The 18932-nt window shown below is 37.8% G+C and overlaps 1 protein-coding gene across 1 annotated transcript; it reads right to left on the reverse strand.

Moving 5' to 3' along the window:
* Window positions 1–1844: 1844 nt before the first annotated feature.
* Window positions 1845–18792, reverse strand: LOC120629893 (cAMP and cAMP-inhibited cGMP 3',5'-cyclic phosphodiesterase 10A-like). The gene is made up of 15 exons (XM_039898969.1): window positions 18361–18792; window positions 17170–17268; window positions 15727–15929; window positions 15313–15486; window positions 13788–13936; window positions 12243–12412; window positions 10976–11109; window positions 9970–10088; window positions 9047–9284; window positions 8003–8158; window positions 7368–7469; window positions 6470–6547; window positions 5578–5676; window positions 3378–3547; window positions 1845–1978 (listed from the first exon to the last, which is right to left on the reverse strand). Exons 1-15 carry the CDS (start codon window positions 18680–18682, stop codon window positions 1855–1857), a joined length of 2337 nt encoding a protein of 778 aa, XP_039754903.1. The 5' UTR covers window positions 18683–18792; the 3' UTR covers window positions 1845–1854.
* Between the last annotated feature and the right edge of the window lie 140 nt (window positions 18793–18932).

The raw sequence follows: 18932 nt of genomic DNA on the forward strand, positions 1-18932 counted from the left end.
TTATAAGTAGGTAAAGTATTTTAATATATGACTTATAATTATGTAAAATTAAAAACAAATTAATTGCAACATAAATGAATAAAGAAATAGTCCCAAGCGTCACTGAAAGCGTTACTAAAACTACTATTTGGTTTGTCTATGGCTTAATGAATATTATGCAACTTTTACCAAGGATAGTGTTGCCATAAAGATAATAAAAGGAAAACGCTGAATTTGAAAATAAATCTATGATATAGATGTAAATTAGGTTTAGTTTTATTTTTTATGAAACCGGGATGAAGTTATTAGCAATAAATAATGTGCAGAGTTTAATATGATATGAACTGATGACTTAGGCCGGTGTTACAATATCACTATCCAAGTAATAATTATTCCTAAATAAAAAAAATGTAAAATCAAACTCGTCTGTGTGCTTTATTTTGTCTCCATTTACCTTATTATTTTATTTCTTACAATCAGTAGGAAGAGGTAATGAAGTGTATACCCATTATTTGTGGTGACTTTTTGTCCTGAAACTCCACTAAGTTTGTATGCACATTGCACAATCCTCTAATGTTTAACAAAATGATAAAATTTAAGCGGGTAGGTAAAGAAATACACCGCCAGCAGGTAGAGATGCCAGAGAGGAATATAGACGTTTGTTCCCAGAATAAGATATCAGTATTCGTTACTCAGGCGAAACTACACAGCTTACAGCACAGACGTAATGTTGCCTGCCTTGCGGTTTTTTTCAGGATATACTTTGGCGAGTGTGCTCAGGAACTTCATAGTCTTGTTCCTCCGGCACCATTCTTCTACAGAACAACGAGACGCCGTGAACGGTGGCATCCTTATGTGGTTGACACACAGGCAACACGCACGAAGCGCTATTCTTTTACGGTTTTGATACGGACTGCTAAATTTTTGAACGCTCTTCCGGCTTTGGTGTTTCCTGATTCATGCTACTTGAATGCTTTCAAGGCAAGAGTGAATAGGCATATTCTTGGCAAGCGCGCCCCACCTTAGACCGCATCATTGCTTTACATCAGGCATGATAGTTGTCAAGCGCAAGTCTATCGAGTATAAAAAAAAATGGTCCAATTTCTGAAAATACTTCTTGAAAACATCCTACCTACTAGAATAATCATCATCAATACCGGTCGACGGGGCAGGGGTGGTCCCACAACGAGTAAGGAGTAGGCCATAGTCTTCACGCTGGCCCAGGGCGGATTGGACTCCACATGCCTTTGAGAACATTATGAATTCGCTCGGGCATGCAAGTTTCCTCACGATGTTTTCCTTCACCGTCGAAGCAAGTGATATTTTAATAAAACTCACTTAACTTAGAGGTGCGTGCTGGGTTTCGGACTTTTGTCCCCTTAAAGTAAATTCCTTCACCGTCGAAGCAAGTGATATTTTAATAAAAAGCACAACTTAGAGGTGCGTGCTGGGTTTTGGACTTTTGCCCCCTAAAGTAAATTCCTTCACCGTCGAAGCAAGTGATGTTTTAATAAAACTCACTTAACTTAGAGGTGCGAGCTGGGTTTCGGACTTTTGCCTCCTTAAAGTAAATTCCTTCACCGTCGAAGCAAGTGATGTTTTAATAAAACTCACTTAACTTAGAGGTGCGAGCTGGGTTTCGGACTTTTGCCCCCTTAAAGTAAATTCCTTCACCGTCGAAGCAAGTGATGTTTTAATAAAACCCTTAACTTAGGTGCGAGCTGGGTTTCGGACTTACCCCTTAAAGTGAATCCGAAGTCCAAACCTAGACTATCACAAGTTCAAAAAAATACAAAAACCATTGATTCTCTCAATGTAAAATTTTATTTAAACAAAACAAAATATAAATCCATACGATACAAAGTTTGTCGCATTTTACGATTCGCTATCAAGTTTAATGACAGACCGAGTTTTTCCTGAGCTGTGTAAAGATTCCTCTTGTTTCCACAACTTTTGTCCACGGATTTCAATCTCCTCGTGCCAAGCTTCTTGTGTTTTTCTAGAAATAATCAAACGTACACTGTAATATTATTATTATGAAGAAAAAAGATTAGTTTCAAAATTCGTTTATTTCACGTAGGCAGTGGCGTGCACTTCATACGTGCACAAATTTATACATAACTCGTATAAGAGGATAGTATTAATAGTATAGGTATAGAATAGGATATTTGCCGTTTTATGCAATTTTCCTGCTGTATGCATACCCTGGTAAGAAACGTCAAGTCAGTCTGTTTGTAATAAATCTACAACTAAATTCGGAAGGCAGATTCTACCGAGAAGAGCCGGCAAGAAACTCATCAGATTCCTTTTTTTCGAAATAATTTTACAGTTTACAATCTTCAGAATTTTTCTATCTTGTGTTGATGAGAGCGGCCTTCCATACAGCCTTGTCATTAAGGAATTCATCAATCGTGTTATAACCACAATTAATTTAATGTGTTTTAATATATTGTTTAAACTCAGGTAAAGATAGATCTAATATTACCCTGTTTTCATGTTATAAATAGCAAGTATAGTGTACTGAGTATGTGGTTCGCTCGAATGGCTGGAGTGACGTGGTTACGTGTAAGTACAATCAAGGTTTTTTTTTAATTCCACTAAAAGTTGTTGGTTGCAAACAAACCTAGTAGTAAATGATGATGCAGTCTAATACGGTAGCGGGCTAATCTTTTATGGACAATGGCATACACCTAATCGGTTTTAACGCGACATCGCACCGGAACGCTAAATGGTTTAACGGCACGTCTTTGTCGGTAGGGTGGTAACTAGCCACGGCCAAAGCCTCTGACCAGACCAGAGAAAATTCAGAAACTGTAAATTCCCTGATTGCCCCTGCTGGGAATCGATCCCGGGACCTCCTACTTAAATTCACAGCGCTCACCGTGGCGCCAGGGAGGTCAATAAGGAAGTCGAAAACTCCTTCAAGGTTCTGGCCAACCAAGTTTGACAGTCGGTTTGCGCAGTGGGCCTGCTTTTTGGGTTCGATTCCCACAACTGGAAAAAAGTTTTTCAGTGTCTGGTTGTTTATTTGTATATTATAAGTGTTTCTGTGTATTATGTTCATATTAATATTCATCAGCTATCTTAGTAGCCATAACTCAAGCTACGCTAAACTTGCGGCTAGATGGCGATGTGTGTATTGTCGTAGTATAATTATCTGACGGCCGTTTGGCGCAGTGGGCAGCGACCCTGCTTTCTGAATCCAACGCCGTAGGTTCGATTTCCACAACTGCACAATGTTTGTTTTTCAGTGTCTGGTATATTTTTTATAAAATTATTCATCAGTCATCTTAGTACCCTTAACACAAGCTACGCTTACTTTGGGACTAGATAGCGATGTGTGTAATGTCGTAGTATTATTAATTAATAACTTTGACAAGATCAGAAGGAGAGTGTACCGGCAGTTGTCAATGAGCGGGCTGGTGTTGGGGAAGATGTTCTGCAGCAGCAGCAGACATGGCAGCACCACAACTGACAGGAACTGGATCTGCTCAGCCGGCTGGTTCACGCTGCGGTGCCGGTCCATCATGCTGAGAGGAGTGTAACCCATCTCTCTCTCTTTGTCTCCCTTCAACCCATACAATATGTTGTTCATAATATCAACCCATTACCGACCCTCTGCAGAGCACAGGTCTCCTCCCACAATGAGAAGGGGTTATGGCGCTGGTCCAGTGCAGATTGGTTGACTCAACACACCTTCGAGAACCTTATGTAGATCTCTCAGACATGCAGGTTTCCTCACGATGTTTTCCTTCACCGTTGAAGCAAGTGCTATTTTAATTACTTAAAACGCACATAACTTAGAAAAGTTAGAGCTGTGTGTTGGGATTTGAACTCTTTTTCGTTTTCGTGTTACGATGAGTGTAGACTAAAGAATATATTTACGATTACAAACAGAATTGGGTCGCTTAAATAAAAAAGTGCAGATTATAGCTAGCTCATAAATAGAAACGAACTTAAAAGTAACAAAACAAGCTACTACATTTAGGGCTGCCTGGAGGCACAAAATTCTAATTTGTAACTATTTTGTATATTAAATATTATTATACAACGTGTAACATAATTACGAAATAATATTGAAGGATGCATAAGTATATTTCATAAGGAATCACCCTGTAAAAATAATAAATCCAGAAAAGCATATTTAATTTTCCATACAAACTGTTTATGTGTTTATTTATGACCACCCCATAGAAGGCCGACACGCGCATATTAACTGCGCTACGCGACGCGTACCTTATAAAGTGACAGGAGTCACAGTATTTTAATATTGCATGTTATGTTAGGGCTGTATCTGATTTATTTCAGTAAAAACTATGTGTGTGGTTACTCAAAAACTATTAGGTTTTCGGTTTCACAGATAAGTCTCAGATACAAATTCAAATTCATTTATTTCAAGTAGGCCTACTTTATAAGCACTTTTGAAACGTCAAGTATGTATGTTTGTGTGACTCTACCACCGGTTCGGAAAGCAGATTCTACCGAGAAGAGCCGGCAAGAAACTCAGTAGTTGCTCTTTTCCAACATCAACATTTACAATCATTTTGCTATCTTGCGGGAGATGAGAGCGAGGCTGGCTGCTTACAGTACATAATGTACCTCTAAAGCCTGTGAAATATTATTTCGGTTTTCATTTACACGTTGTAGATATATTTGTATGTAAATGCCTGCTTCATGCATTACTTTTTAATTATTACTGTATTTAAATTATTCTGTATATATATTTTAATTATTCTATAGTAGTGTAGAAATCCCAATTGGGTCATAGTTAGCACATAAAGAATTATTATAAAGGGAGTCGAAAAAAGAGGGTATAACAAATGACACTTTTAACAAATCTTAAGTTGTTTTATGTAAAACAGATGCGCTGGGTGAAATCGTGAGAATTTGCGCAAGGGTCCGGTGATCGGTCTTTAAGGATTGCACCTTTTACCTCACGGTGGTTGGTATATATAAACGTTTTAAAATGTAACAATGTGCTACTACACCTCCTCTCCAATAGAAGAATGGGAGTTTTTTTATTACACCTACCACTAACAAGTTACACCTAGACTGCAATCTAGCCTGATGGTATCTGATGATGCAGTATAAGATAGCGGGCTAACCTGTTACAGGTATGGCATATTGAAAACCTTGTGATTAATGTGTGAACCACAATATGATTTTTACACGGCATCGTATCGGAACGCTTAATCGCTTAGCGCCACGTCTTTGCCGGTAGGTAACTAGCCATGGCCGAAGCATCCGACCAGACAACACACGAGTTAGTAGGCAACAAGTTAAAATCATAATAACAAGCTCGGCTTTACATCTCTCTGAGGCATGTGGATGTACTCATGTAGTAGTAGTAGAGATTTCTGTGACAGAGCTCGTCAGAGAAAGTACTATAGCCATGCTTATTTCTGCCGCTAAGCAGCATTGTTGCAATGACGTGTAAGCAACTGCCTTAATTTTACATTAAATCGTATCTCATTCAATGCCAAAAGCTTTTAATTTTTTTAACAGGAAACAGTAGGTATTTATCGAAGCGGCTAACTCACAAGCAAAACTCGACATACATTACTATGAAGTATAAACACTGGGTAGGTATTGGAGTACCTGATTATAAAACTCTTCGTAAACATCTTGAGCTATGGCCTTGGAGACACCAAAAGGTTTGCAGCATCCAGATAAATCACTGGTGGTCATCAAAATACCCTGAAACGTAAGGCAGGGTCAAGTTTTTATAGAATATAAATATAAGGTGGTGTAGAGGGGGCAGGACGGCACACGAGAGCGTCATCCCGTTTGCTGTGACGAAACATGGATCGATATTACTGTTAAGATCTTACACCAAAAACCGTAGTAGTATCTGCCTGTACTAAAGATTTTTTACAGAATCTTCTAACTGTGACATATTTGATGACTAAAAGAAAAATACAGGACCCTAGAATGAATTACTATGCCAGTAACTTCAGTTCTGTGAAAGAATGTAACTGACTCTTTGACTTACTTTGATTTTATTTATCTGATTTTTAATTGTTTCAGTTGTTCGCTTTATATTGTATCCTTGATCATATAGTATACAAGTTGTAAGTTTTACGTATTTCTCTTGTAGTTCATTATAAATAGTATATAGTATAGTACTTATACATAATATGAATGAATGAATGAATACACTTTTATTGTACACCACAGAGAAAATTTACAGAGATACAACAACACAATAAGGTAGAACATACAATTTGGCGGCCTTATCTTTTATATATATATAGTACATAATATTAGTATATAATAATATATAGAATAATAATTGAAATGTTAATTAAGTAAAAAAGTATTTCTATTTGCTTCTTATAGCGCCGAATATGTCTCAGAATTGCATGGTGAACTTACGGCCTTGTAAGTTTACAATAAGAAGAGGTTAACTCTTCAGGGGAAGTGGGCCGGTAATGGTTTGATATGATGAAGAAGATGATATCTTAAAATTGATGAAGTAAACCATAAGTACCTTTAAAAGCCTGCGATGAGAATTATCTGTCCAATCGAAAGCACGTTCCGTTAAAACTGGTGTAAGTTGAGCTCTTATCTGGATTGGATAAACAAAAAGTCGATATAAACAGTCGACTAACTAGAAACGGACATAAATTAGTGATATCTGCATATCGTCTGAGAAAAGTACAGAAATCCTTTGTGGGGATGGGTATATGCTTTTATAACTTGATACCTAAGTTTAAACAATATATTTAAACACATTTAACAAATCGTGGTTACTACGCGATTGATGAATTCCTTAACCACAACGCTGCTTGGAAGCAGGCCACTCCGCTTTCATCTCTCACAAAACAGAAAGATTCTAAAGATTGTTAAACTTTAAAATGATGTTGGAAAAGAGCAATCTGCTGAGTTTCTTGCCGGCTCTTCTCGGTGGAATCTGCCTTCCGAACCGGTGGTAGAGTCACTACAAACAGAATGACTTGACGTTTCAAAAGTACTTATTAATCAGGCCTACTTGAAATAAATGAATTTTGAATTTGAATTTGATTAGAACCAATTAATCAAATTAATTAATGGACTCCTCCGATTAATGTAATGTCATTTTATTATTGTTTTAGTGGTAGTAGACCTCGTCCGGGGGAAGTGGATACTACTGCCATGCTTAATTCCGCCGACTGTGTACCGGTCGAATTGCGGTTAGTGAAAACTGGGTGGCGCTTGGAGAACGTATTCCTTGCATGCCCTGCGAAGTGTTACTGTTTATAGGCGATCGTTTTCCACTCACCATGGTTCCATCTGCTGATAGTAAAATTTCATAGTGACATGAACACCAAAAATAATCTGGGACCTAAAATTGAGCCTTGAAAAACCCATGAAAGTTCTGTGTACACACTTAGTAGGTAAGTACATACCTGAAAATAAACCGCAAGGTCAGTACAAAGGATATTATATTTGATTTCCTGTAAAATGCGGTCGCGGTCGGCAATGGAGAGTTTGCTGAATAGATTCTTATCCTGCAATACAAATCAATATTACATATACAATATACAGTCGAACATAGAACCTTTTTTAATTTTATTAAGTCTGTAACAAGCGGTTGCATAACTCCGCGTCATTCATTTTATATCCTGCGTATGATCAATCAAAACTTCACAAGATTCTTTCTTAGACTGCGTGTCTTATTTTTCCAAATAAAGAGTTTGTAGTAAGTAACTACTTGAGATTTTTTGAGACGGCCTATTGGCGTAGTGGGCAACAAACCTGCTGTTAAACCCGTAGAACGAACCGGCAGTACAAGGCTGTGGCGATCGATTCCCGAATTTCCCGGCCGATCGCTGCGCCAATCGGCCGGGAAAATAAGGTGAAAATATTTGTGTGATGAACATGATTGTTTTTCAGTGTGTTTATCTGTGTTTTATAAGTATTCAGTCATCTTAATATCCATAGCTACGCTTACTTTGGGAAATCTATTCCCAAGTAGTAGGCGATTTGTGTATGTTTAAAAAAATAGTATGTAAACTCAGAAGCATCACACAGTACACGGTACCTCAATGATCTTTTTCGCCAGGAAGTAATGGTGATATTCTAACATCGACGACTTGTACATCTGTGCCAGAGGATGCTTGCTTAAAGAAAGGAAGTTGTTGTTGTATCCGGGGTGATCAAGATCATGGCATAACCCAGCTATCATCAGAGCCGCAGTCTAAAAGTCAGAGGACAGATTTCTTTTTTTAAATAGATTGACGCGTTTGCATGTTTTGTGAAATAAATAAATTAATCTTAATTGAGACGTAGCTATACTATCACGGCACCCTATTTAAAAAAAGGACTATTGTAATAGCTTTATATCACTATTTCCTATTAAAAAGAGTAGTTGACTCTATCTGGTCGACGTTTTGCTGTTTACATAAATTGATATATTGCAATTTAAAAAAACTCACCCACTACCGAAATGTTTTTCTCATAAATTGGGATGGAAACAATATTTAATAATATAAAAAATTCTTTGAAATAATGCAAAAAACTACACCCTACGCAGGTGTAGTTTTTTTAACGTCTTAGTTTTATTTCGAAGATGTTGAGCCCAGTTCTGCGTAAAAGAGGATGACATGAAGGGGGTAAGAATCAGTGCCTTATTTAATTAAGCAATCGCGGGGCCCGTAGCAAATTCTTCAAAAGATAACTCGATCTGCTATGGGTTCTTAAGTATAAAGTGGTAAAAATACTATTCAATACTCAATATATATCTTAAATACGTATAAACGTATCTTAAATACAATATGTATTTGCTATCTAAAGATTACAATTTTGTGGGTAATTAATAGTTTAGTAAATTACTATAGGCGATGGCTGTGTGCGTGTGTGTGTGAGTGTCTGTCTGTCAGTCAGTCAGGCAGAGATGAGCGTTTTGAAATATACGGGGCCCCCTTTCAATCAGGGCCCGTAGCAATTGCTACTCTTGCTACGTGGTTAATCCGGCACTGGTAAGAATGAGTTATTTACTATTATGAGCCTCAGAGAGAGAGAGAGAGAGAGATTTAGAGATTAGAACTCTGTCTTTTATTACTAATCTGTATTTCCAATTCCTTACCTCAACGAAATCAAAATATCCACAATTACTGGCCAGTATTAAATATATCGTGTGCGTGAAGCAGAAGGCATGCTCTGCGTTGTGGTACGGGTTATTTCTATAGCACTGCAGGATAGTGAGCGCGAACTCCGCCAAATTCTGCCTCTCGAAGTTCCTATCCGCGAACGTATCCACGAACATGTAGCAGACTAGACCTGGCATATCTTCTTTGCTGCCTTCGCTTATATGGTAGTCAAAGCTATAAAAATACATACAAAATATGTGCACAATGTAGGTATACAAGACATACTTTACTTTGCTGGTACTTAAGGCCTAAATTAAATTCATTGTCATCATATAGCATCGGATATAAAATTGACATTGTATTTAATTAATTTATATTATAATTGACGTAATATAATTATGAATGTTTTTAATTATTTTAAGTTAAGATTTGCATGCCTCTAAATGGGCTAAAACATTGTTCCGTATATTTTTTTTTAACATCTATAATTTCACATGATTTTTGCATATAAATGATTATGATTATGATTATACTTAGCTCGGAAGCCAGGGGTTTCATGTTTAGTAACGACGAGGATAGACGGCCTGTGTCTAGCAACGTGTCTAGCAGTGCATCGAAAGGGTCAGTTAAGGATGCATTAAATTTCGAATACACTCGTAGTTCGTACCTACCAAGAAATTTGGAATCCATTTGTTATTTTTCAGATCCGAAAAAGAGTCGAATATATCTCAAGTAGGTATTACTAAACAGGGTAAATTAAAACTAATAACTTTTCTTTTACGACATGGCTTGTCAAGAGATAATAGGCATCTTCTATGGAAGCGCTTACCACTATAGGCTGCATCATCACTGACCACCAAATCCAAGCTTTGGACTATTAGTAAATATTAAAAAAAGAACTTATGCGGTAGATAGGTACCTTTTAAAATTATTTGGCGGTAAAACGATTCCGTTTGTCTCCATGATTTCGTCCATGTCGTGTCGACATGGCGATAAGTGCAACTTTATAATATCACTATAAACTTTTTTAAGGTTATCCTAAAAATAGTTACAAGAATAAGTAATGCTCTATAAATTATAAAAAAAATTAAGTCGCGTACAAACCACGGCTGATAGCATTTAAAAATAGTATCTATTTCATATTAATAACATTTAATATTTTCCAGAACCGATACTTCGCACATTATTCAAAAACCTTGAATATATTTGCTGTCCATAAAAGAGCTATTAGTCCAGGGCGCATGTTTGTGTTTAGAGAAAGATGGCGTCATGTCTGCTGACGTTCCGTTTATTTGGGATACTTAAAAACAATTTCCCTGATAGATTTCGAACACGGCGCGGTCAATCTCACGTGTTATTTGCAACAACTCGAGAGATAGTGCACAAGTGCAAATTCAAAATTTCTTTATTCATGTAGATTGTAGGCCTATCACAGGCACTTATGAAGCGTTCATACATATATGTTCACATGTTATAAGGGGTTGGTGATAACTTCGTTCGCCAACCTAAACCTAAAGCTACGAGGGTTCCAAACGCGCCCTGGTCTAAGAAGAGCCCACAACAAACTAAGCCGGGTAAATTTTATCGCGTGCAGAAGTGCGTGCGCAAACACAGGTGCACCCTATATTCCGTCACTCTCATAGTCCGATGGGACGGCAGATCCGACACGGCCGGAAAGAGATCAGGCGCAGGGCCGACAGCGTTAACGTTATTTCCGAGACACAGGGGTGAACCACCGTCAAGTTCCAAACACCCAATAAAAGAAAAACCCAATACTATTCATTGGTCCGACCCGGGGATAGAACCCAGGACCTCGTCATCTGCAGTCGAACATGCTCACCACTACAACAACGTCAGTTCGGGAATAATTAAAGTGTCTAGAGTACTAATCGCTATTCGAGAAGCATGCTTCATTAGTCGCTTACGTAGTATATTTTGTTCTGCTGCATATTATAAAAGTGCACAATCAGTGAGCAGTAATTTATGAACACTTGGAATATTTTCTCGTCTTCAGCATTGAATGGTTGAGCGTTTGTCTTGTTGGTTAACTGGACCACGCCTGCGAAATAAATTAAACTATGGAAGATTATAATCAGTGATCATTTATATATTGAGGGAGTGAAAACATTATCTCGTGTTATAAGACATCTGAAATTCAAGGTCATACTTTTATTTCGAGAGACCAGTTCTGCATAAAAGAGGAGTACATGAAGCGGTAAATAAGAATGAGTTATTGACTATTATGAGTGTCAGAGAGAGAGAGAGAGAGAGAGAGAGAGATTTAGAGGTTAGAACTCTGTATATTATTCCTAAATGAGGCTCGAGGTAAATCTACCAAATAAAATTCTTCTCAGATGGACAGTGACCGGGAACATTTATTACATCATTAAATGTATTCGTAAAAAAAAATGGCAACAGTGAGATTGGCCAGTCATTACTTATGGCTTGAAAACGTTGTCATTGTAAGCTTCTTATTTAAGCTCAGAGACACTCGGCTAGCGATGGCAAGAGCTCTGCATGGGCTTGGAGTAAGTATCTGTCCCTCTATTATAATCAATGATCATTTAGATAACTTGAGGGAGTGAAGTAGGTACATAAATGAGGCGTAAGGAATATCTAGCAAATAAAATGCTTCTCAGATGGACAGTGACCGGGAAACCTTGTTACATTATTACATGTATTCGTATAAAAATAGTGGCAACAGTGAGAATTGCCAGTGATTACTTATGTCTTGAAAACGTTGTCATTAGGGGCTTCTTATTAAGCGCAGAGACACTGTACTTAGCTGTAGAGATAGTATCTGTACCTACGTGATAATCAAAAAAGAACAATTTTCTCTGGTCTGGGAGGCTTCGTCCGTTACCACCCTACCAGTGAAGACGCCAAGCGATTTAATATTAGGTAAGGTACGATGTCGCATAGAAACCGAACAAGGATGGGTTTAATATAACCGCCATATCCCCAACAAGTATATAAATCAATAAATAAATAATAATATAATAATATTATAAAATAACAACAATCCTTTTCTAAAAAATTTATAAATTATGGTTGTAGAATAAATGGCTTTTATAATTTTTAGGTTAGCCCATTATCATCTTAGACTGCATCAACGCTTAGCAGTCAAGGTAGCCCTTGTAGTGGAAGAAAGAAAAAAATGCTGTAGATCGTCATCCTTATTGTGATTCATACCTACAACACCTGTCTTATCCAGAATAGGCGCCACAAGGCAGGATCGGACCACGGTGCCAGTAGTGGGGTCTATCTCTTTGGCGAACCGGGGGTCTTTGTAGGCGTCTTGAACGTTTAGCGTTTCGCCAGTTTTCGCGACCAATTCCGCTGGCGTCGGCTCTTGGCTAAGACTAGAAAAGTTTATTAACTAGGTACTCAATAATACTCAAAAAATAAATTGACAACACGAAAAAGTCAATGTTATATGCTTAATTTTAAATATCGAAGGAAAAGTAAATGAAAACTTTTGAGCGTCACCGGGTTCGGAAAGCTCAGCGTGGAGGAGTACGACCCCTAGGTTAGATAAAGGAATCGTCGGCCTAAGAGTGCCTTATCAGCTCAGACTTACGGCCCACCGGTACGGATAATCGTATTGAAATGAAGCAGGCGTTACTTTGCGGAAATTCATGATATATTATTAATTTGCTATACTCCGCGAAAAGCAGGAGAATATGTATGGTGTAATTTATAATTTCTTCAATCTTTATACTCCACACCAAACAGATCTTCAGCAATGTACCCTCTAAGCACGTTTCGCTCCGAAACCGGAGCATCCTCAGGAGATGTTGACTTCACAATGAATAATTGTTAAGTTCAGTATTAGGTTTGAAGAAACCATAAATTATACCATACAGATTCACCTGCTTTTTACGGAGTATAGCAAATGAAGCTTAATTTTCATAATACGGATAATAGTAAAAAACGGAGACCTGCGATGCGATGACTCTGTGTTGAGGTGGTTATAGGTGTATCCCTATGTCTGGAGAGGTGTTGATGTCCGTAGGTTAGGATCGTAAATGTGGTATGGTTATGATGCAATGATGCCCTTGCTTTCAAGGCATCATTGCATCGGGCATAAATAAACTGAGAATTAAATTTCTTGAAAATGGAGCCATCATCCACTTGAATGATGGCGGTCTTTAGTTTCGAGAACATTGGACATTGGTCTTGTCTCGGGACATTCTTAGTTAAGACAGACAATACCCCTGGGTAAGACCAACGATCAGATCATCATCACATCATTTTCGAAATCAATTCCATCATGAAATTAGAACAGAAATTAATGAATTATTTTCAGATGTGGAAAGGGCTCCCGGCAACTGTGTTTCCTGCCTCGTATAATTTGAGTACCTTCAAGGCTAGAGTGAATAGGCTTTTTCTAGGCAAGCGTGCTCCAACCTAGACCTCATCATTGCTTTCTAACGGGCACGATTATCGTCAAACGCTGGCCTATCGTTAATAAAAAAAAAAAAACATTGTTAACCTAAAATAATCCACTTCTGGACCTCCTAAAGACCTAAAGGCCTCCCCCAACGGGAGGATTTGCTAATAACCACCACGCTGGGCAGACAAGTTGGTGCTTGCAGTAGATGGTAGTAGTAGCAGAGGACGCTGCTGCCCGTTCTCCGTAATATACCTGCAGGAAAAAGCGGGTTGATCTTGTATTCTGATCTGCCGTTACACACTGCAAGGTTTTGCCACGGTACAGTGTCAATAGATACTCACTTAACCTTGACTTTCTTTTTGGGTATGGTGGACTTCTCGTTCGCCCAGCCGTCGTCCCACATATCCGCGAGCACGTGCTCTCCCACGTGCTCCCGGTCCAGAATGAAGAAGCTGCTGCGCATCGCGCCGATAAAAGACTTCACTACTGCCTAAAACCCATTATCGTCATAAGTAACCTCCCACTGTCGGGCCGGAGCTGGACAGAGGGTTCATCTCTCAAAAATTCAAAATTCAAAATTCAAAAATGGTTTATTTATGTAGACACAGGCACTTATGAGGCGTTCGTACATAATATAACATGTTACCACGAATGTTAGGTGATGGTGATAACCAAGGTAAATATGTTAATAATGTAAGTAAATTATATACATAAATAATTTATCTTTAGTGAAAAAAGAGTAAGTAAATAATGTTCTTAAGTACATAAATAAGTATATAACTTAAGTAAATTATACAAGTATACTATCTATCTTAAGTAAATAAAGAGTAAGTAAATACTGAATAATGTAAATAAGTAAATAATGTAAGTAAATTATATACATAAATTTTCAATCTTAAGTAAATAAAGTAAATAATGTTCTTAAGTACATAAATAAGTATATAACGTAAGTAAATTATACAAGTAAATAATCTATCTTAAGTAAATAAAGAGTAAGTAAATAATGTATTTCCTTTGAAACAGGAAGCCTGTAGTAATCCTTGACATTAATGTTAGTCACTATCATCATTGGCCTTTTAGCGTCTCCCAGCTGGACATACTCGTAGGCCTTCACTCTCTCAAAGGAAAGAAGTTTTTAGATCATAGAAACATATAACCACACTGCTTGGTGGGTTTTTCGCCATTGTTATCACATGTCGGTGTAATAAGAGGCACATGAGGCTTAACACCTTCGCCTCAGGTTGATGGTTAATATTATGACAGTGCACCTTTTTGAAAAAAAAATTGGTTGTCTGTAAAGTTGGCTTACTGACGATAGGATGAAAAGACCTATGTCCATCAGTGGATGTCGATTGGTTGACATGATGATGACAGATGGCCACAGGGCAACTCTACAGGATGTGTTCCTTATATGCCCTGCGCAGTTTTGCTTTGTTTATAGGCGATGGTTTTAAGTTAGTGATATTAAGGAAGAAAACGAACTGGGCCAGCGTGATGGACTACGGAATTAACCCCCTTCTTAGTGTGGAGACCCGTTCTTGTAGTAGATCAGTAATGGCTTAATATGATGACTCATGTTAGCGATAAATAAAGCAAATCGCCTTAAGTTGAACAGCAAAGCTATTGCAATTGTGGACTTATCTTTAGAATGCTTTCGTATTTTGGAAGATCGCAATCTGTCTGATGTGTTTTATAATATAAGTTTATGTCCCGCATTCTAGCAGGTTCAACACGATGGAGCATTCCATGACGATGCCGCATAAAAACAGGGTAAGGGGATGGGTTTAATATAACCGATTTATTTACCCCTTACAGCTTAAGTCCCTTAGAGAGCCTGATGTGTATTGTAAAACAGCAAAGCCTCACCAACATATCCGTGAGCATGGTATCTATGGAGGCAAGGTCGCAGAAGTAGTCCTGCAAAAGCGCCCGCAACTCTTGGTTAAGATGCGCGGTTCGTTGTAGAGTGATTCGCGCTTGCGCCTGGTGTACGGCCGCACCTGCCCAGCATGCAACGCTCACCACCATGTACAGAACATTCTAGATAATAAAGGACTAATTGAAAAGGGAGTTAGAAACCCTGTAAGATGTATGGAAAAATACTAAGCCGATGGGTTCAACGACTTCATGGATGGACGGGGGTAATGAAAAACTTTTCTTTCACATCAATGCTTTTTGAGAAATAACTGTAAATGTTTTGGTAAAAATAATACTTCGTTAAACTATAGAAGAAAGGTAAGACCCCTGAATATATGATCCGGAATTATATGATCTTCTTACATTATCATACGGCTCGGCGTATGACCGGTACAGCTCGAGGACGGCGTAGCAATCGCCGTCAGGCTTCACCACAGGCATGCACAGCGCGACCTTCGCATCTATCCACCGCAGACCCTCGGCGAAGCGACCGTCCCGCTGCACGTCCGCGAGGAGTAAGTACTCCTTGGTCGCTGCTACGTGTGCTGCTGCCACTTTGCCTTCCTCTAAAAAATAATCAAAGCATTCTTGTGCATCCCCATAACGGTGGGGTCCCAAGGTGCTGAAATGGCGACCTCGTACCGGTAAACAAAATTCAAAAAATTCAAAATTCATTTATTTCATGTAGGCCTAATATAAGCACTTTTGAAACGTCAAGTCTGTCTGTGTGTAGTGACTCTACCACCGGTTCGGGAGACAGATTCTACCGAGAAGAAGCCGGCAAGAAACACAGCAGTTGCTCTTTTCCAATATCAACAATTTACATTTTAGAGGTACATTTTAAAATTCATTTTTATATCTTGTGAGAGATGAAAGCGGAGCCGGATGCTTCCAAGCAACCTTGTCATTAAGAAATTCATCAATTGTATAATAACCTCGCTGTAATTAATGTTTTTCAACACATTCTTTAAACTTATGCATTGGTAGGTCCAAAATTACTTTAGGAATCATATTATAAAAGCGTATACTCAATCCCACAAAGACTTCTGCACCTTTCGCAGACGAGCGCGTTTGTAGATCCCCGACGAGGTGGACAAATGACATAAAACGAATCGCTAGCCGCTGGACTCAAGCGGCACAAGACCGTGGTATTTGGAACTCCCTATAGCAGAAATGTCCAGTGGACGTCCATTGATTGGCATGCTGATGACGATCAAACAAATTATAAAAAAAATGTACAGCTCTTCATTTCCAATTGCTGCCTCGATAAGTCGAGTAACTTTATCTTTTATCAGTGGCTTACATCGAGGGTATGCACAGGGTATGCAGACGATATAAAATGAAGAAAATCCCAAGTACGAGCTATAAATACTTAAGGGTAGGCTTTCTATAAATGTAACAATGAGTTTTTTATAACTCTTATCGGAGAATTTCCTAATTTTACATCATCTGCATACCCTGTGCATACCCTCTATGCACGCCATTGTCATTTATTAATAGCCTATAACAGTCCACGCTGTCCAGGCGATTTGAGGGTTCGATGTAGGTCCCTAAAGCTAGGACTATGCTGCCCATTCTGCGATATATTTCATTGCCTCGTACGGTAAACCGCGGGAAGAGCAAGGACGTTGACAACGGTATTCTGCTTTGTGGTCACCACACGGCAACGTACTCATTTATCACAGGTCATAGGTCTCCCTACCAGAATGAGAAGGGCCGTAATCCCCCGTTGTTCAAGTGCGGATAGGTATATGTACCTAATAGTCTTAGGTATACCTAAATTATGATGCATGGTTTTCAACTAACCAATTGGTATGTTGACTTCGTGACGGTCAGGGTTATACGTATTTTCAGTCATTAATACGATCTCGTTTTTCAGCTTGTTCACGATATAAACAAAAACACCTGGAATAGAGATTATTTTTTGTCTGAATCTTCGGACCCTTCTTTTTCGTTAGGGGTTTGACAATATTGTATACATTTATATATTATTGGTAAGTATTCATTGTATAGGTATATATTAATTAACAGTATATTTATATAATATTGTAAGTTTATTATATTATGTATATAAATAAATAAATAAATATACTACGACAATAAATAAATAGACTACCAAAGTAAGCGTAGCTTGTGTTATGGGTACTACTACTAAGATAGCTGATGAATATTTTTATGAATATAATACACATAAATACTTATAATATACAGATAAACACCCAGACTGAAAAAATTTATGTTCAACGCACAAACATTGCGCAAGCAGAAAGCAGGTTCGCTGCCCACTGCGCCAACCGTTTGTCCAATATATGTGGGTATATATGCTTATACCTAGCTCTCTTGAGCCGTGTTTTAATATTTTAATATTTGTTTCGTGTTTAATTATTAGTATTTTATTAATTTTAATTATTTTTATTATTATTATTATTATTATTATTGTTAATTTAATTTGTGCTTCATTTTATGTTATTTTTAAAAACTGTTAAGTGCACACTATATGGGCTATGCCTGAAATAAAGTTTATTATTATTATTATTATGTACGCCTTTGATTGCCTGGAAGAGATCGCTATGTAGCGAAGACCGCCAAATTGTATATTTTTTTGTTAAATTTTTATTTTGAGTTTTTGTATGTTTATGTGGTGTACAATTAAAGTGTATTTATTCATTCATTCATTATGTAAGTTCTTAAAGTGGATAGCTTTAAAAATGTCTAACCTATAATTTTTCGCTGTTTCAGATCGAATGGACCTACTCCAAAGTATATAGTGGTATACTCCATCGCCTCCTCTCTACCTAAGTACCTACTACTAACTAGAGGAGTAGAAACAGAATTTGTTAAGGTTCAAAGGTTTCTTTCGAGCGATCGATTTATTGGGTACATTATATCAAACTACACGCTCACCGGTTTCTTGCAGTTTACCCAAAATGGTATATTAACTTATATATAAAAGTACCTACTTAAATACCTACCTCCTTAAACAAGCTAAATATTTACCGCAACTGTTAGTAACAGTTTTGAGAACATTAGCGGTTTCGTACAGCAGCGCATCCAGGTCAACTGTGTCTTCCAAGAAGATATTGAACCTGTTGATATCCAAATAGGTTCCTTCTTTGACGTCCTCGTCTTTGGTGCCCTTCCTCTCGATCTGAGCGTACGGCGCAATGACCCGCCGCGTAACTTTGTCTAATTTATTCGAAGCTACTAGGAAATGTGACTGAACTTTGGCTACGTTCGATTTCCTTTCGGCGTCGCTTTGGTTAATTGTGTCAAGTCTGCTTTTGATCGACTTCACATTTCTCGGCACGGGGTCACTCATTTTCAGTTTCTATAATAAATAAACTAAGCATAGGTTATTTACGGTATCCCGTTATGATTTTTATGGTAAAATTAAATAGTATAGTTCGTATAAACATCCAAGTACGCAGAACCCTTGGCCAAATGTTAAGACAATCTGACACTATTTATTATCTGCAATTTGACTTTAGACGTTGTTTAAAAGAGGTTAACCAGCAACTACCTAATTTACCTACGTAAGATCAGTATTATCTTTATATATATATTTCTTG

Source organism: Pararge aegeria, chromosome 15 (genome assembly GCF_905163445.1).
Source record: "Pararge aegeria chromosome 15, ilParAegt1.1, whole genome shotgun sequence".
Taxonomy (NCBI): Eukaryota; Metazoa; Arthropoda; class Insecta; order Lepidoptera; family Nymphalidae; genus Pararge; species Pararge aegeria.